Genomic DNA, 20,623 nt, shown 5'->3' with positions numbered 1-20,623 from the left:
GAGTGGATTATAGGATTGTACAAGCATTTTAACTCAGTTTACACTGGGGATTCCTGACAGGCAGGGAGGGAGAGGGGGAGAGAAGACAGCACATTACATGGTAAGACCTACCCCGAAAATAAGCCCTACTGTGTCTTTTGTTGGCATAATTAATATAAGACCTGGGCTTATTTTTGGGGAAACACGGTATATAAAACGCCTCTGTAGTAGGAGGAGGGGGGGCGGCTGCAGAGCTGGCACAGAATTTCCAAACAATAAAGAAGGCATCATGATATGGAACCGAATATAAAGGGGGCTTGACTGGTTAATCTATTTTGGTGCACCCAGTATTATACCATCTCTCAGGAGAGCCAAAATATGTTAACATTTTAAACAGTTTTTACAATACACATATTAAAACAAAATAAAATATTTATCAGTTTGCATATTTCAAAGCACAGGATTTATACAACTCAATGATATAACATTCACACCGTCTCTTGATCTTTATCCTCAAGCCCACAGTACAAACAGCCAATACTACACACATTAGATGGAGCCATGATAACAAGACCCCATGCTTTGATAGACACACACACACACCCATGAGGGCCTTGGAAGAAGAACCGCGATGCATCACAAAGTCTCAAATGATGGTCACCGATATCATAAATCCTCATGATTGTCAGTACTGGAAAGATATAAGAGTGTTGATTTTATATACAAAATAGGACCTGTTCCAGAACACTCTGGTGAAGTAATTCACATATGGAGAATAATTCATTTTTATTTCATGGCAGAAGCGTCCATATTTTGAGTAGGCATACATATCCCCATCCTCGTTCAGCACCTGTCAGCAGGAAGAACAGGCGGTCAGAATTATTAATGCAGGTACATAAAGCATCAACTAAAGACATCTATAAATATGCAGATGGACAACATTTGCTTAATTACGTAACCCAAGGAAGCCAGAACTGCCAATATGCAGGCAGAAGTTAATGTAGATTTACAGTAATATGAATCATTAAAAAAAAAAAAAAAAAAAAAAATAACAAAAGCTTTAACATGTTAAAGAGCAGTTCCACCCAAATTTGGAACTTCCTCTTATCCCACTCCTCTCCCCCTTACATGCCACATTTGGCATGTCATTTTTTTTGGGGGGGGTGGGGGCTTCAGGAAGAGTGGGACTTCCTGTCCCACTTCCTCCTTCCTGTAGGCGACTAAGCTTAATCGCCTTCAGAAAGGGGCTGCTGTAGGCGATCGCCTAGGACACGTCACAGGTCCTAGGCGATCTCCTGGCCAATTACACGGCGCCGGGCCGCACCGCTCGCGCATGCGCAGTGCCGCTCGCGCATGCGCAGTGGGTGCCCGGCCGTGAAGCCAAAAGCGGTCACGGCCGGGTGCCCACACTGAGTCGCTGGAGTGCTGGAGCAGGTAAGTGTCTGTTTATTAAAAGCCAGCAGCTACACTTTTTGTTGCTGCTGACTTTTAATAAACATACAAATGGCTGGAACTCCCCTTTAAAGCGGGGGTTCACCCAAAAATAATTTTTTAACATTACATTCAGCTGAGTTGTCATAATGACTATCGGCTGTTTTCTTTTTTTGTACATACCTTATTTTCACCGCCGCTTCCGTGTATGTCTTCTGCGGGACTGGGAGTTCCTAATTGATTGACAGGCTTCCGACCGGCGCATACAGCGCGTCACGAGTTGCCAAAAAAGCCAAACGTCGGTGCGGCTCTATACGGCGCCTGCGCACCGACGTTCGGCTTCTTTCGGCAACTCGTGACGCGCAGTATGCGACGGTCGGAAGCCTGTCAATCAATCAGGAACGCCCAGTCCCGCAGAAGACATACCCGGAAGCGGCGGTGAAAATACGGTATGTACGAAAAAAAAAAAAAAAACAGACGATTGTCATTAGGAAAACTCGGCTGAATGTAATGTTAAAAATTTATTTTTTGGGTGAACCTCCGCTTTAATGTTTCTTTATAAATATTTTCAATATTTTTTTAAATTGCAACATCCATTTAAATGAAACCTTGTGATCCTGCTCTAAGGGCTTTTCTTAGGCGACAATGCTTTATCCATATCTCCCAATCGTGTTCCTGCATTGTCACCAGATCTTCTGATGAAGAATACAAATGGCCATTCCAACACACATTATACAGACATGACACAGTCATCACAAACAGGAAACTCATCCTGGGAATTGCCATGAAGCCATCACTGGATTGCATGTTAGACACATTGGGGTTTATTTACCAAAGCTAGAGAGTGCAAAATCAGTCTAGATTCTGCAGGGAAACGGGTCAGCTTCTAAACCTCAGCTTGTTCAATTAGGGTTGGCAATAAAACCTGGACGCTGATTTCTATGCAGAAGTGGGACTGATTTTGCACTCTCCAGCTTTAGTAAATAAACCCCATAGTGCTTTAGCAAACAAAATGTCACCCCCTTGGAATTCACATCTACTTAAAAAAAAATGTTTTTTTTTTTATATGGTGTTCACATAACAAGTTACTTCAACATATTATTGAAGTTTTTTTTCTCAGGCCCATTTAGAACGATGATGAGCTGCATCATTCAGATACAGCTTCTCATTTCACACTGGTATGTGTGTTCCTGCACCCATGAGAAAGCCTCAATTCAGCTGTATAGATGAGCAAAGCTTCCAATCACACAGCACGGGAAGGTGAAGTAACAGACACATGCTTCTCATTTGTCATGTAGTCTCCAATACCCATTTGTACTTTTAACTGTGCTGTAAATGAATGGCAGCTCTGTACATCCATAAAGATGAAATGATCATGTCGTATTGTTGGAAAATGTGTATAAATACCAGGTGGTGAGCTGCATCTTGCAAACTTGGTTAATCACCGGAATAAGATGCTATTGAATAGCGGTCCCCAAACTATAGCCCAGTGGCTGGTTGCAGCTTGCTGTAAATCAGCTCGTACAATGACTTTAATGCTGGGAGGCTTTTTCTACTTCTACCATCACCAGTCCTGGTGGTGGTACCTTTTTCTACCCCTACTGACACCTTAGGGCAGAGGTGGCAAACACAAGGCCCGCGGGCAGAATCCGGCCCGCCAGGCCTTGTCATGTGGCCCGCGCAGTGGCACGCCAGCCTCCACTTCCTCTTCTCACAGCCGCTATCTGCTGCTAACACGAAACGGGTCTCCTTGGCAATCAGAGTAAACACTTCCTCCCTCTCCTCCTCAGTACTGTGTGTAGCTGAGCGCATGCAATGTGGATCCAGCATGTACCTCCCCCAGCAGTTTTTCAGCCTATCTCCTGCAGGCTGCTGCTTGAGTGGGAGGGAAAGGGATGTGCCTGACCCCTGAGACCGCGCCCGCCTGGAAGAGGGAGGTGTGAGCAGCGGGAGCCGAGTGACTGTGAACTTCCTGGAAGGTAAGATCATCAAGCAGTACATCTTGGATTAGTTAACAGGCACCTCTATGCTGAGTCTGCTGAGTTACTGCAGCTTAGCATAGAGGAGCTGTTAGCTGACAAATCAGATTGAATCTTTTCAAGTGGCACAGTGGTGCATGCTTTCCTGACCTCCCTGGTGTGTGCTCTCCTCACCTCCCTGGTTTGCTTTGGGAGGTGGGGGGACTGTGGGGGTGTGTAGGAAGATGCGTTTAGAGGTGGGGGTTGGGGACATAGTGCTGGGTGCAGGGGTCAGAACCCAGGAGGAGGGGTGGAAGTGAGATGTTGCACATTGGGCACAGCACACCCTAAGCTCTGCCCTCCGTAGCGCACCCCTGAATTCCTGCACTCTGTACGTAGCACACCCCTGAATTTCTGTACATAGCACACCCCTGAATTCCTGCACTCTGTATGTAGCACACCCCTGAATTTCTGTACGTAGCACAACCCTGAATTCCTGCACTCTGTATGTAGTACACTCCTGAATTTCTGTACGTAGCACACCCCTGAATTCCTACCCTCTGTACGTAACGCGCTGCTGAACCCTGCACTCTGTACGTAGCATAATCCTGAACTCTGCACTGTGTATGTAGTGCGACCCAGATACAACTGGCCCTTTGAGGGCAACCACACTGCTGATGCGGCCCTCGACGAAATTGAGTTTGACACCCCTGCTTTAGGGGATAATTTACTTCTTCTACAGACACCAGAACTTAATGGGGGGGGGGGGGGTGCTTTTACTAGTCTCACCGATACCAATACTGGATGATTTTACCATTTCCACTGATACCAATGCTAGAGGGGGGGGGGGGGATGTACCTACTTTCACTGACACCACTGCTAGGGAGGCTTTTACTACTCTCCTGGATATCAATGCTGGGGGGCATTTACTTCTCTCACTGATACCAATACTGGGGTGGGGGCTTTTATTACTTCCACAGACCACCAACATAGGAGCATCTGTGATTCCAACTGACCACTGATCCTGCATGTGCTGCCATATTTTTGTGTAGGACTGAACAGGCATCTAAGTGATATGTTTTCCCCTAGATATGTCTGTCCACCTTTTCGGATAAAGGCTTTAATTCTCTATCAGACCTTTTCTAATTTGATTAAGTTAATCCAAATTGTCCAGATCAACAAGCAAGGCATGTCAAAAAAACCCAAGCTAGGAATTTACTGCCGCAGCCACTGGCTGTGCCGGATCATTCTGGATGATATACATTTGCATGGTCAGGGATCTGCTTTTGACCACTGGATGGTACCTTAACATCCAAATGCTCTCTAATATCTATGGGTAGCTTGAATCACTGAACAGTTGCTCTCTCTGGGTAAGTGGAAAGGCAGTGATGATAAATACGGAGGCAGCCATGGCCGACCTTCTGAAAATGCTAGGTAACTGGCTATTATTCTGTTCCACTCATCCCAATCTAAAACTAAAACTTTACGTTTGGGAGGACCAGCAGGTTTATGTCAGACATTATCCACTTACTGGTCTTAAATGCTTGTAGCTTTGCCTTTAGCAAGTGTCAGAGAACTAAAGTCTGTGGAAGCAGGGAAGTTTTGGAAATCATGAACTTCAAACAAAGCATGCTATGCTGCCCCTGAGATGCCAAGAAAACTATGCATGTGACTGTTGCGAAGTCCATCTGGTCTTTAACTACAATTATGGAAGCCAGTGCCAACATGCAATGAGGAATGAATCACTGAACAATTGCAAGGAGTCATCGTTAATTTGTTTGATAAGCCAGTGATGTCATTAAGCAGGGCTGGTAATCCCAGCCGATCATTACACATTGGAATCAATGATGACCAGTTCGACTTTCACAGGGAGTGCAGTCAGAAACAAATAAAAAGGGCTTAAAAGCAAAGCAACACTTACTCTTTTGGGGACCTTTGCAGTTCCCCTGCTACATTATATTGGTGAAACCGTTTTATGGAAAGGTAAACTTACATGATCATTTGCAATATCCAGCAAATCTTTTACTCTGCAGCCCTTGATTCCAGCTACCTCATTACAGATTGAATCTTCGATCACCACATAGTTTGCTTTATAAGAGGTTAAGATCTTGTATATGTCTTCTGCTGACCTCATGCTATAGATCTGATAAATCTGAAAAAGACAAAAAGAAAAGTACATATGATACAAACAGAGCTGTGAGAGAAAAATGACTAATATATTAGTTCCTAATTCATCCAACTGTTGCTCTGGCTCCCTCTAGTGGCCCATCAAAGGAACGTTTTTAAAGAGACACCAATATGAATGCAATTTGTGTTTATTGAATGATCATGGAGAAGGTTATCTTATATGTGTTTTTTATCAAGCAAGTGCCAAATCTCCCATCATTTAAACTGTATACAACAATATAATCTATCTAGTGTATATCTATGACAATGCCTCCGGAATTCTTGCTGAATGACTCCAGTAATAACATCTAGTACAGGCCAGGCCATTCTGATAATGTGCTGTATTCCAGATTGTATTATAATTTAGAAAGACTTTGCAACTTGTTAAAGACACCCCTGTGTTGAAGGTGTCAATGAAAACAGAAGTTTTCAGAAGTAAAAAAAATTGTACTTAGCCACTTGCCCAAAGAGCACTTTCACCCCCTTCCTGCCCAGGCCAATTTTCAGCACGGTCACACTTTTAATGACAATTGCGCGGCCATGCAATACTGTACCCATATGAAATTGTTATTTTTTTCACACAAATAGAGATTTCTTTGGATTTAAATTTTTTTTGCTAAATAAACAAAAAAAGACTGAAAACTTTGAAAAATAACCTTTTTCATAGTTTGTTATAAAATGTTGCAAACAGGTAATTTTTCTCTTTCCCTGATGTGTGCTGATGAGGCGGCACTTCTAGGTGACACTGATGGGCAGCACTGGAAGCATTGGTGGGACTGCACTTATAACCAGGACACTGATAATCAATCCCGAGCCATGCTGCCTACATCCATAGACACAGACAGCACAGATTGGCTCTGCCACCATTCTCTCGTCACAAGATTTGATTGACAGCAAGATTTGATTGACAGCAGCAGGAGCCAATGACTCCCATTGCTGCCTCCCTTTGAGAGAAAAAGAGAAAGAGAAGAGAGAAAAAGAGTGTAGAGATCCACTGCTCTTAGGCAAAGCGCTGGATAAAAATTGGCCTGCATTAAGATAAAAAACCTTAAGTCTTTAGAACCACTTTAATGCAAACTCTCTAGACAGAAGCGTGCATGGGAGCTACTAAAACGCTCACAAGCAATGATCAAAGTGCTCCAAATTCCTGACTACAAGGACAACATCTCAGGCTTATCCCAGCCTCAGTGTGTGTTCACCACTGAAAGCTCTTACAGGTCTGTTGCTGCTCAATTCCTAAACAGTATATAGGCATACCCCACTTTTAAGTACACAATGGGACCAGAGCATGTATGTAAAACGAAAATGTACCTAAAGTGAAGCAATATCTTTTTCACTTCTGGGGGGGGGGGGGGGGTCAGGGCATATAGTGGAGGGCCATGGGCTGTAGTGAGTGGGTCAGGGAGTAAAGTTTACAGTACTGTACAGTAATCCACTTACGTTTAGGGAGTAACTCTGGGCGGGCAACTCTGGGCTGGCATGGCGGGCAACTCTGGGCTGGCATGGCGGGCAACTCTGGGCTGGCATGGCGGGCAACTCTGGGCTGGCATGGCGGGCAACTCTGGGCTGGCATGGCGGGCAACTCTGGGCTGGCATGGCGGGCAACTCTGGGCTGGCATGGCGGGCAACTCTGGGCTGGCATGGCGGGCAACTCTGGGCTGGCATGGCGGGCAACTCTGGGCTGGCATGGCGGGCAACTCTGGGCTGGCATGGCGGGCAACTCTGGGCTGGCATGGCGGGCAACTCTGGGCTGGCATGGCGGGCAACTCTGGGCTGGCATGGCGGGCAACTCTGGGCTGACAATGGCGGGCAACTCTGGGCTGGGCATGGCGGGCAACTCTGGGCTGGCATGGCGGGCAACTCTGGGCTGGCATGGCGGGCAACTCTGGGCTGGCATGGCGGGCAACTCTGGGCTGGCATGGCGGGCAACTCTGGGCTGGCCGGAACTTTGGCTCTTCACTTGCGGCCTCTTCACTGGCGACAACTCTGGGCGGCAGCTCCACCTCTTCCAGGCCATACTGCGGCTGCGCGGCGTGGGTTGTCTGCACTTGCAAGGTACTTTATGTACACTCGCGGGTATGTCTGGACCCGTAAGTGTACTTAAAGCAGGGTATGCCTGTAGTATAGAAATTGTATACATTACATGTTCATTCCTCTTCATCAGTTCTTCGTCATTGTACACAGGTAAACTTGTCACCATCCATCCGGTACAGAGTTTAATGGCACCCATCAGCTGAGGACTCCCAGCAAACACTGCAGCCAAAGGAGCCTGGCCTCTGCAAGCAAAATGACAATGAAACTTTTATGTTATTTATTATTATTATATACAAGACAGAATCCTCTCATCAGTATGGCATTATTTTTTTTTTTTCAGGCTTCTTGTCCTAGGGTGACAATGTTCACTCATTGTATGTTTCTATGAGGGAGCAGCGCTGTCACCCTCAGACAGGGACTGTGTAACCTCACATGCACACTCGATGTTTTTCTATCCCTCCTAGAAATCTTTCCTCCTGGCAGGGGCGTATTGGAAGAAAAAATGCTTGACGCTTGTAAAAGTGTGTAACATACAGTATTTAGGCATGTCTAGTTGTGTGAAATGTTTGGGAATTAATTCATTTCATTATCCATAATAATAAATTATTCTGGGCACTGAAATTAACACTCAAATCGCTAAATACGCCTAACGTTTATCGACGTGTTTGCACGTGTTTAGAAGCATCAAGCGATTTTTCTGGAATAAATTCTGCTACTCCGGGACTGACAGTGAGTTTTCTTTCCTGCTTCTAAACGCCAATGTGAACATAGACACATAGGCCAACATGAACGAGAGTTTAGAGGCAGGAAAAAAACAGCAGGCGCCCCCAGGAGAAGCTGAAAAAACATCCAGTGCGCATGAGGCCTAAAGACTACAGAGCACCTCACCTCCTCCTCTCCATAACATATGGGGGTGTTCTGCAGTTCACAGAGGTGAACTGGTCACCAGCTTCACATAAGGCAGCAAACTGAATAGGACAATACCGGATTTCCTGGTGGATCAATTTTTGGCCCTTATCAAAAAGATTTAATAAAAAAAAAAAATCAATTATCTATTTGACAGATCAAAAGGGAAAATAGGATTTTTATAACAGCTTACCTGTAAAATCCTTTTCTTTTGAAGTACATCACGGGACACAGAGAAGCATAGTAATTACTATGTGGGTTATAGAGAGTACCTTCAGGTGTGGACACTGGCACGCCCTTAAGGCAAGAAGTTCCTCTGTGCTCTGTGTCCCGTGATGTACTTCAAAAGAAAAGGATTTTACAGGTAAGCGGTTATAAAAATCCTATTTTCTTTATCGTACATCACGGGACACAGAGAAGCATAGTAATTACTATGTGGGATGTCCTAAAGCAATGCTATGAGGGGAGGGAGACCTCAAGAAATAAGCCGGGCGCCATCAGACATGAGGAATCAGACTGCAGCCTGCAGCACACTGCGCCCAAAGGCGCTCTCCTCATTCTTTCTTATGTCCAATTGATAAAACTTAGTGAAAGTATGGACAGACGACCATGTCGCGGCCTTGCAGACTTGAGCCATGGAGGCTTGATGATGCACTGCCCAGGAAGTACCCACCGCTCTAGTGGAATGTGCTTTAACCTTAAACGGGGGAACCTTTCCCCTCAAGCCATAGGCTTGAGTAATGACCTGCCGAATCCATTTGGAGATAGTGGACTTCGACGCTGCCTGCCCACATCTGGGACCTTCTGGCAGGATAAACAATGTATCAGTTTTCCGGACCTGAGCAGTAATCTCTTAATACGTCTTAATACATCTAGCGTATGTAAAGACTTCTCCCTTGCAGAACTAGGTTCTGAGAAAAAAGACGGGAGAACAAGATCCTGATTCAAATGAAATTTTGAAACAACTTTAGGTAGGAAAGCCGGGTGGCCAAGCTAGGAAGCTTATTATGGTTCACTGGAAGGCCGAGGCTCCTCCGACGCTGGCTGAATGGATCAATAACATTGGGACAGTGCTGAGGATGGAGAAGGTGATATATCAACACAGGGGTAATGCCCAAAAATTTGAGAAGTTATGGGCAAAGTGGCTGGATGTGCCGGGTCTGGCCCCTGTGGACCTGGTGATGGACAGGCTTCTGGGCATTAATATTGGGTGAGGTGGGCATTGAGCCAATTGTCGGGAGGGAAATGTTTGACTTGCTGGGGGGGGGGGGGGGGGTTTACCTCCTGTTCATAGATGTATTCTGAGTATGTGGCTGTCTCGCTGCAGATCTTTATTTTCCCCGCACTGTTAAGGGGACTTTGTATACCTTGTACCTCTGTAAACTAAACTAAATAAAATTTTGTTGGATTTAAAAAAAAGGAAAGCCGGGTGGGGCCGTAGGACCACTCTATCCTTATGGAATATAAGGTACGGTTCCTTACAAGACAAGGCCGCCAACTCCGAAACCCTCCTGGCGGAGGTTATGGCTACCAAAAATATCACCTTCCTGGTCAGAAGGACCAAAGGAATATGAGCCAAGGGCTCAAATGGTTGTTTCTGTAAGACAGAAAGGACCAGATTCAGATCCCATGGACACAAGGGAATCTTGACTGGTGGACTAAGCCGGATCATACCTTGCAAAAAGGTTTTGATCAGGGAATGTGTAGCTAGTGGCCTTTGGAAAAAAATCGATAAGGCCGAGATCTGGCCCTTAATGGTGCTTAGGGCCAACTTCATGTCTGCCCCTAACTGCAGAAACTCCAGAATTCTGCCAATGAGATACCTCCGGGGATGCCAACCCCTGGTCTCGCACCAGGCCACATAAGATTTCCAAACTCGGTAATAGATAAGTCTGGATGCCGGTTTTCTGGCATTAATCAAAGTAGATGCCACCGCATTAGAGAGACCCCTTTTCTTTAAGATATGGGACTCAATAGCCAGACCGTCAAATTGAGAGACGGTAAGGAAGGATGGAATATTGGCCCCTGGGACAATAGGTCTGGCCGAAGCGGCAGGGACCACGGTTGCCCCACGGACATCCTTACAATGTCCGCGAACCAGGCCCTTCTGGGCCACGCTGGAGCCACCAGAATCACTGGTCTTCCTTCCGACTTTACCCTGCGAAGAAGACGGGGTAATAATTGCAGCGGAGGAAACGCATACATTAGGGAGAACTGATCCCATGGGAACACCAGTGCATCCGTGCCGTAAGCAAGTGGATCCCTTGTCCGGGACAGAAAGTTGCCCACCCTTGCATTGAACCTCGATGCAAAGAGATCGACATCTGGTGTTCCCCACCTCTGACAAATGCTCTGAAAGATGTCGGGGTGAAGAGTCCATTCCCCTGGAAGCACCTGTTGGCGGCTTAGGTAGTCTGCTCGCCAATTGTCTATTCCCGGAATGAACACTGCAGATATGCATGGGACATATTTCTCTGCCCAGGTCAGGATTCGATTCACCTCTCTTTGGGCTGCACAACTTCTTGTGCCCCCCTGGTGATTTATGTATGCCACGGCAGTGACATTGTCTGATTGAATCCTGACCGGAAGACCCTTCAACCTGTCTGACCAAGCTGACAGGGCTAGATAGACTGCTCGAATTTCCAGCAGATTTATGGGTAGAGACCTCTCGGAGGCTGACCATTTCCCCTGGAGAGACAAACCTCCCAGGACTGCACCCCAGCCTAGCAGACTGGCGTCCGTGGTCACAACCTGCCATGTCACGGGAACAAAGGACTTCCCCTTTAGCAGGTTCCGGGGAACCAGCCACCAACAAAGGCTCTGCCGGACTGACCGGGAGAGAGACATAGGGAGATCCAAGGCTTGAACCTTTTTGTTCCAAGCGGACAGAATGGCATGTTGAAGCTCCCTTGAGTGGAACTGCGCAAATGGGACGGCCTCGAACGAGGCTACCATCTTTCCCAGTAACCTCATACAGAGGCGAATGGGAGGCTGACGCTTTGCTTTGACTAGTAGAACTAGTTCTCTTAAAGCCTCGAACTTCCTTTGGGGCAGGAAGACCCTTCTTAGCTTTGTGTCTATGAGTAGATCCAAATATTCGAGCCTTTGCACAGGCATTAAGGCTGACTTGTCCATGTTGAGTACCCAACCCATGGATTCCAGAAATTTTACGGTTCTGTGTACCGCTGAGTTTAGATCGGCCACTGACCGGTCTACTACCAATAGGTCGTCTAGATAGGCTACTATGGATATGCCTTGAGACCTTAGATAGGCTAACAGTGGAGCCAATACTTTCGTGAAAACACGAGGAGCGGTGGCCAGACCAAAAGGTAAGGCCACGAATTGGAAGTGGCGCTGATTTACCGCGAAGCGAAGCAGCTTCTGATGGTCGAGAAAGATAGGAACGTGCAAGTATGCGTCCTTTATATCGATGGACGCTAGTAGTTCCCCTCCTTGCAGGGAGGCCACCACTGACCTGATCGATTCCATCCGGAATGATTGGACCCTTAGGAACTTGTTTAAGGCCTTGAGGTCCAGGATGGGTCTTACATCCCCGTTTGGTTTGGGGACGGTGAAGAGATTGGAATAAAACCCCAAACCTTGTTCTTCCACTGGCAGCTCTCTGATTACCCCTTGGGATAACAGATGATCTAAGGCCAATGCTAAGGACCTTCTTTTGCCGAGGTCCTTTGGGACGTTCGAGGTTAAGAAGCGCGGTGGAGGAAATTCGCTCAACTCCAGCTTGTAGCCCCCGGAGACCGTAGAGAGGACCCACCTGTCTTGGATCCTGTCTAGCCAAGCCTCCGCAAACAGCTGAAGTCTTCCCCCCACCCGGCTGAGTGGGGGAGAACCTTCATAATGCTGACTTAGTTGCTGGCTTGGCCTGTGGCTTACGGTTCCAAGGTTTTTTAGAAGCCTGAGGCTGGCCCTGTGGCTTCCCACCTGCATTGAATCGTCCAGGAGGCCGTCGGAACTGCCTGGTACCGGAAGTACTAGGGATAGGAGAGGAGGATCGCTTAAAGGAGGGGGGACCCCTAAACCTTTTCTTTACTGGCAACAGTGTACTTTTGCCACTGGAAATTTTCTGAATGTAAGCATCCAGATCTTCCCCAAACAAACGCTCTCCATGAAAGGGAAACCCCGCCAGTAATTTTTTACACGGGGCTTCAGCAGACCAGTTCTTCAGCCAGAGTAACCTGCGCATATGAACCAGCGAGAGAGTGAGACGTGAGGACTGCTGAATGGAGTCCTTAATAGCATCTATGGCAAAACATAATGCTCTGGGAAACTCAGCCAAATTCTGGGCCTGTTGTGCCGGCAATTCCTTTAAGACCCCTTTAAACTGGTCCTGCAAGGCCTGGCAAATCCCAATAGCCGCAATTGCAGGCTGGGTTATTCCTCTCGCCGAAGCAAAAGAGGTTTTTAATAAAGTCTCTAATCTCTTGTCTGTCGGATCTTTGAATACCAGAACATTGTCTACTGGACAGGTCAAAGATTTGTTTACGCAGGACACAGCTGCGTCAACCTTGGGGATGCCCCATCTTTTAGTGAATTGTTCCTCCATGGGGTATAAAACCGAAAACTTCTTAGGAGGAAGAAAATATCTATCTGGATGTTCCCAATCCTTGTAGATAAGCCCTTCCAGCAGGGGGTGAACCGGGAAGGAATAATTAGCTTGAGGAGCTTTTAAGGAGCCTAAAGATGAGACTGCACTTGAAGCTGGTTCTGAAAGTGGCAACTTGAAGGCCGAACGGACCATCTCAGTGAGGGACTGGACCCACAATTTTTCGGATTGCGACGCCGAAAAGGGTTCTCCCAAAGTGGAATCCTCAGAGTCCACTACTTCCAGCTGACCTTCTGCCAGATCTCCAGAGGGTAAATCAACCTCTTCTGAGGATGCATGCCCCAAATCGAGGGACTCCTCAGAGGGAGAGGGGGACCTTGTGCGTTTTTCCCTTGAGAGAGAGGATGCAATCAAGGTCGCTAATCTTTGCTCCAGACCCCCCATAGCTGAGGCCAGAGCCTCCTGTGTCACAAAAACTGGAGCAAGTGGGACAAGGGCAGAACAGGCATCTGACAGCCCTGATGGTTCACCCTGGGCCTCCTTCAATTTTTCAGGAGAGGAAGCAGCCGCAGGAGCATGCCCGAGATCCTCTGAGCCAGATGGCGATCCCTTTGCTTTTTTGCTTCTAGTCCCTGAGCCTTTAGCCATGATAAAGCTGAGGTTCTCACAATAGTTGCAACTACTTGCGAACCTATAGACCAGCACTGACGCTGCTATTTGATGGTTGCAAGGTGCAGAGCCCACTATGCGCCTTAAGCAAATGTCACTGTCCACCACCAGTACTAAATACTGAAGTATGTGCACAAGATCTCTGTGTCCACCGTCAGCCAGAACCAGTTAGGTGGACTGGAGCATATAAGGACTAGGTGTATCACCTGACCTGCTCTGTCCTGTAATCTCAAGTCTCATAGAGAACAGCTGAGATAGACCCCCTGCGCGCATGCGCACGCGCGCCGCTGCTAGGCGCGCACCACGAGGCTACGCGCGCACATGTCGTCACACGCATCTCACGGAGCACGCCGCGCACATTCGTGCGCATCGGAGCAGCGTACAAAAATTTCATTTGTGCACGCGCGTGCGCCTAAGACACATCAATGTCGCGCGCGCATGACGCTACGCGCCATGCATGAGGATGGAACCCACAGCTCCATGTGAGAACCAGGTAAGCCAAGTGAAGCCAAACATTTTGGACAACTTTTTTCTGCTTTTAACCTGCACAGGAGGGGCTAACTACCTGACTAGAGATACCCCTCCTCCCCACAACACACAGGACCATATAGGAGAAGCACAGACAGTTAGCTTTAGGCAAACATAATGGCTCAAATAAAGGAAGGTTACTCCTAGGACCAAGTCCTGAAGCACCTTCACTTACCTGATCCAACGCTGCAGGACTCTGCATAACAGACAGTCCAATCTTCACCCATCACGGAGAGCAGCGTCTATAGACCTTCAGGGACCGGGGTCCATGGACAGGAACACCACACCCCTGGACCCATATCGCACCCTGTCAGTAAACTTTTGGTATTAGGAAATTGACCAAAGTACTGAATAACCAGGATCCAGCTCTCAAAGAGAAGCATTACAGGCCAAACCCCGTTCTTCTTAACCGGGGCCCGGGTACCGTCCACTTTGGCTCAGAAGCACTTTGGACGGATCCGGATTTCATGGAGGCTTTTTACATCCAATATGGATCCCTCCAGTGGAGCTCCTTGGAGCACATGTTCACTCGTGATCAACACCTTAGACACTGGCAAAAAACTGAGGCACTCCCGGTATGGGAGGGGTTATATAGGGGAGGGAACTTCTTGCCTTAAGGGCGTGCCAGTGTCCACACCTGAAGGTACTCTCTATAACCCACATAGTAATTACTATGCTTCTCTGTGTCCCGTGATGTACGATAAAGAAATAGCATTTTTGGTATTGTTTACATACATCTTAGTATGGTGCTTAGAAACAAGATTCAAAGCTGAAAAGCCCAATGTGATAAAAACAGAAGTAAAAATGTTGGCAGGTACAATTTTTATGATAGACTCGACTGCAGGTCTCCTTTGTTATAATTACTTCTCCCTGCCTATCAGCATCTATAGGCCCATGCAGAGCTCAGCGAACAGCTTCAGCACAGTCGTCGTGTTCTGAGACAAAGTAACTTCCATGTGCAGGAATTTCATTTCCAGCCTGGCCAATCAAGAGGCCAAAGGCTCTGAACTTGGAAGAGAAAATGTAAGCGCTGTCAACAGAGGGAAGTGCCAAGATTGTAGTGCTTGAAGGGATCACTTGTTTGGCAAGTCTGCCATAATACGATATGCTTACTAGCTTCAAGGGTGCCCAACCAGTGGCCCGCAACCTCCTGCTCTGGGATGGTGGGTTGGCAAGCCCAGATAGCAGGTTGCCGATGCGCCATCCCAGAGCATCAGTGTTATGAATGAAGTCGGCGTTAGAGAAAGAAAGCAGCTGCAGAGCCGAATAAACTGATGCTTCCTGTATAGCGCCAGCTCCTGTCACAATCAATACCAAATGCACTCTGCCTGGGACAGCAACAGCCGGTGAAAACTGAATGGAAGACTGTTATTAAAGGTGTGTTTATTACTGAAATCAGTGTATATATGGGCATATCTGTTCTTCAGTGGTTACTAGGCCACTTTTAAACGAATCCTGCACCTGCGGGTTACCTGCACTGAGCCAAAGACTTCTGTTATTACCTGTGGGTTTGCAGCGCTTTCAGAAAGTGTACTGTACCATCAGGCTATAATAGAAGTCTATGGCAAAGTGCAGCTAACCTGCAGGAAAGCCACAGGTGCACGTGGCGCATCAGTGTGAAAGCAGCCTTAGGACCCAGTCAGACTTTGTCTACTTACCCCTGCTTACCTTCACTCCAATACGTAAAAAACACAACAGAAGGGTATCTGTCCACTTACGTCGGATTGAATTGGAAGGACCATAGAGTAGCGTGGGCTGTGTCCGTATCCGCTCTGCATATGCAGCGAAGACACAGACCTGTCCGCCCATTACACTTATTTTGGCCCATGACCGGTTACCAAGTCGCTTCGATAGTCCCTCGCTCTTCATAAGGTTGGGCAACCCTGAGCTAGCTCCTGGGGTCCCAAAATATTTTATTGTGGTGGTTTTACTTCCTTTTAGAGGCTAGTCCCACTCTTTGCACCATGTTACACCCACAACTATTCCCTCTTTGTGATGGCGTGCTGGGGTTCTTCTCCCCACAGCATCTGTCACTTTTGAAATCGGCACATTGTCCCATTCACAAAGATCCGTGAACGAATAAACTACAAATCCTGTCCGCCTCTGTGGCAGTTCTTCATGGAACAAGAGTGCTGTAATCACCAAACTCGTCCATTGACATTTCCTTCAGCTCTCCAACTGAAAGCCCGTACTTCAGTATGAACAGAGAGCTGGAGGAAGAGTCTGCTCTGCAGGCTTCTATGGGAAAAAGAATAAATACACTTCTTCCCTGCAAATGTATTACTTTTTTAAGGTCAACTTAGCCTTTAACAATATTATTACAATCTACACTTTTAAAAATGTCAGCAAACAAACTTTAGCCCTGGAATATCTGATCATGGTTAAGCAGACATTGGTTGCTACTCTGACTCACTTCAATGCAGTAAAACCTGTATTATTTCTGGAACAAAGATCAGCACAGCTGCTGATGACCAAGAATTGTGTACTAAACATTGAATAATTATTGTTTAGTACACAAGACTTTTTGAACCTATGGTACGTGTAGATATAAATGTTCAAACATACAATTTTGGCTTAAAGACCTATAATTAAATTCAATAAAAGGATAAAATGTCCTGCAAAATAAATTATGGAAACGTCCAAAAGAAATGTTTTGTTTATTTGTAAAAGGTTAGTTGTACTAAAGATTATACAATAAGGGATCGTTCAGCGTTGGCGGGGTTATTAGCGTGTTAAAGCTGATCAGAGACAAAACACAGAAGACAGAGGGTTGTGGCTTTTATGTTTTTCCCAAAATAGAAAAAAGTCTAAATAAAAAAAAAAAAAACAGAAAGGACAGAGTGGGACTTTCACAATCAGAAGATCTCAAGAAATGTAATATGCGTTTAACAAATCCCATTAAAACTATACTGTCAGCAAAGGGTGCAATTGACTTTTAATTATACAGAAAGTAGAATACATTCATAAATCTGCATTTATAAAAGGCATAATGAGCTAGTATGCATAGCATACTAGCTCATTGTAAATTACTTACCTGAGAACGAAGCCCCTGCAGCGGTCCTCGGACACCTCCTCCGTCACAATGATACCCGGAGTGACTTCCGGGTATCGCTGCTCCGGCGCTGTGACTGGCTGAAGCAGCGATGACGTCACATTCGCACACGCATGCAGGAGCCGCCACCAACTGCATGATGCCGTTAGTAGCGGCACGCTCAGTGCGCCTGCAAGCCGTTGTCTACGGCGCATGCGCCGTGGACATCGGTGCCGTCTTTCATGGAAATATCTCCTTAACCGTGTAGGTTAAGGAGATATTTCTTGGACCTACAGGTAAGCCTTAATCTAGGCTTACCTGTAGGTCAAAGTGGTCTGTAAGGGTTTACAACCACTTTAAAGCAGCTGTGCAAAGTAAAGGAAAACCTGAAAACATGGCCCGTTGGAGGTACTTGAGGACTGAGGTTGAGAACCACTACTCTATACAATACTTAAAGCGGAGGTCCGCCTAAAAACATAAATATTAAAAGCCAGCATCTACAAATACTGCAGCTGCTGACTTTTACCCTGTCCAGGGCGCCCGTGATGTCGGCAGCCGAAGCCGAACAGTAGCTCGGCTCTTGGCAGCTGCTGACACCATCCTCGGTGAGGGAATCAGGAAGTGAACCACTTCCTGGTTCCCTACTGCGCGAGTCAGGCTGTGCGTCCTCACTGGTCCCTGCTGTCTTCTGGGACCTGTGTATCTCCCAGAAGACAGCGAGACAGGACAGAGTAGGCGCAGGAAGTGGTGTAGGTCACCTCGATCACCGAGGTGATCTATGCTCGGAAGTGGGAGTAAATACCCGTATTAGACAGGTATCAGCTCCCTCCTGAAAGGTGCCAAATGTGACACCGGAGGGGGGGGGGGGGTTTCCAAAAAGTGGAAGTTCCATTTTTGGGTGGAACTCCACTTTAAGTGTTGCCATCAGCTCAACCATTAGGCTACTTTCACACTGGGGCCTGTCCGCATCAGGGGTTTTAGCGGCGCTCTACAGTCGTTTTAGCAACGCTTTTTGGGCGATACCCCCGCTAGCAGCCGAAGAAAGGGTTAAAACCGCCCATGTTGCAGCACTTCCGAAGCGCTTTCGGAAGCACTGTCTATGCATTTTAATGGGCAGGGGAGGTTTAGGAGTGCTGTATACAATGCTCCCAAACCGCCCCAAAGATGCCGTTTGCAGGGCTTTTACTCCCCGTCCTGGAAAACTAACAATAGGGAGGCATGCAAGGTGATTTTCAGGCGCTATTTTTTAGCAATAAAACGAATGAAAAACGCTTTCAGTGTGAAAAGTAGCCCAACTGTTACTTCTTTACTTCCAGGGCCTTAGGCTTCATTCACACTTCTCAATTTGGAATTGCAGGCAGAATGGCCGTTATTCTGCATTTGTTTCCAAATTGCGTGGCAATCTCTGCACAACGTGTGACGTGCGTTTGGGTGCCATTATTCTTTAATAGCACCCCAAAAGATAAGCGATTCTGTCGAAATTGTCACATGACAGGATCACGCGGCATACCGCGTCTTAAAAAATCGCGTGAAGCTTGCCGTCCGAAAAGGAGTAGGTGCTTCTTTTCGGATAACAAGCGTGCATAGGGCAACCCATTCAACTGATGGCCATATGTGACATGCAAATCACTCAACTAAAGTCGTAAGCAGGATCGCTTGTTCCCACAACATAAAAGTGTGAATGCAGAGTCATGCATTAGCCCTGAAATGAATCCACAGGGCAGCTAGTTCTATTCAATCAACAGGCATACACTGGAGTTATGATACAAATGTGTTTTAATTTTTGCTTTTTTATAAGAGAAACTGAACTCTGCAAGTTGTTCCCTAAAAGAGGCAGGCAGAGGGCAAAGGAATAGTCACCAGTATTACCCATTGTTTCCCTGTAGCTGATCGTTCCCCATTACTGACCTACCAAGCCTTGTTCTGCATTGTACAGCTCTGTGGAGGTGGCCATCTTGGTAGAGACAGAGCTTTGCATCCCCATGTCAGAACCTCCAGCATAGAGAACTATGAGCAATGCCTCATTCTAAATCTCCAAAGGCAGCAATATCTTAGATCCCACACTGCAAACATACAGCTATGAAGCTCTAGGCACAGGCATGCTCAACCCGTGACCCACGGAGCCCTCTGATGTGGCCCGCAACCTCAAACTGAGGAAGTGCATGCCCGGGTCAGATAACCGGGTGATTGCAACACATCATTGTGAAAGCAGCTTTATAGGGGGCTCAGACAGTAAGGGCTTGTTTATATTTGTGTTCTGAGTGCGGTAAAGCCCCATAATTCATTGTGGCCCGTGACCAGTTACCATATCACTTAAAGTATAACTTAAGGCAAAACTTTTTTTTCGTTTTGGACAAAGTGCAGAGGGATTAGAACGCTTGGCAGGTTTTTAATTGTGGTCTGTGACCCCGTTAGAGAGATTCATCCTCTATTTATCTTGCTTACCATTATCATCCCACATTTTGGGTTGTCCCCAGAAAGGTAATAGAGGGGACACCAATTCTGGTGACCTGGGGGTCCTGGAGAAATCTCCTCAATTTGCAGGGATTTCCCTCACTTCCTGGTTGGCTATGACACAGGAAGTGAAGGGAAATCTACAGAAAGGGACACAGATGGTAAAAGAAATGTTTTGCCTATAGTTCTACTTTAAGTGGCCCACACTATTCATAAGGTTGAGCGCACCCCTGGCCAAGGACTTCCAGAAAAAGTAGATTAGGCTCAATTAACATTTCTAGATGTGCCCTAGAATACAGTAAATGTACACTTATTGAAGCTCTGGTCGAATTTAAAGCTCTGCATCTTGCAAAGAATGCTGCAGAGGTTCACCTCCCACAGTCCGTTTTACTGTAATAGAGCATTCTGAGGTTCTTCTTTAATGAACCCAGTGTAGGGCTCATGTACAGCTCTACCTATGCTGCACACTTCTATTAACATGCATTATACATCTGTATTAGTTAGTGCTGACTGTACAGTGTGCGAGAAAAGAGGACAGCGCTATAGAATTAATATTACATTTTTTTGTGTTGCTTTTACTATTGCCATTTGTGGGAAACATATCATTTCTTACTTTATCCAGTTCATGAGCTCCACGGTGTCAGACTCATAGTGTTCCTCCAGTTCTGATAACTCACTGACAATTCTGGGTATGAACTGTTATTGAAAGCAAAGAACAAACTATGAGGTAACAGCCTGTTTATTACATTCTACTAGCCTGTATGCGTAATAAGGAGCTATAATAAAATGGTTCTTCAAATTCTTATATATAAATGCCAACTGTCCACCTAACGTACAAAATATCTGCAGTTATTACAGATCATTTTACCTGATGACTAGTTTTCTTGTTATAAATGGAGTCTC

The 20,623-nt window shown here is 46.4% G+C and overlaps 1 protein-coding gene across 1 annotated transcript in view; it reads right to left on the bottom strand.

The window, feature by feature from the left end:
- Nucleotides 1-359: 359 nt before the first annotated feature.
- DPY19L4 (dpy-19 like 4) overlaps nt 360-20,623 on the bottom strand; it is a 77,768-nt gene continuing 57,504 nt past the window's right edge. The window contains exons 17-20 of the mRNA XM_040354691.1: nt 20,334-20,416; nt 7,678-7,810; nt 5,362-5,520; nt 360-829 (exon numbers count right to left, since the gene is read on the bottom strand). Coding sequence (XP_040210625.1) covers nt 665-829; nt 5,362-5,520; nt 7,678-7,810; nt 20,334-20,416 — 540 coding nt within the window. The 3' untranslated portion in view covers nt 360-664. The remainder of the gene's footprint in view (nt 830-5,361; nt 5,521-7,677; nt 7,811-20,333; nt 20,417-20,623) is intronic.

This window comes from Rana temporaria, chromosome 5 (genome assembly GCF_905171775.1).
Source record: "Rana temporaria chromosome 5, aRanTem1.1, whole genome shotgun sequence".
Classification (NCBI taxonomy): domain Eukaryota; kingdom Metazoa; phylum Chordata; class Amphibia; order Anura; family Ranidae; genus Rana; species Rana temporaria.
Note: the sequence above shows the minus strand (reverse complement) of the source record. Positions and strands in the feature narration are given on the sequence as shown.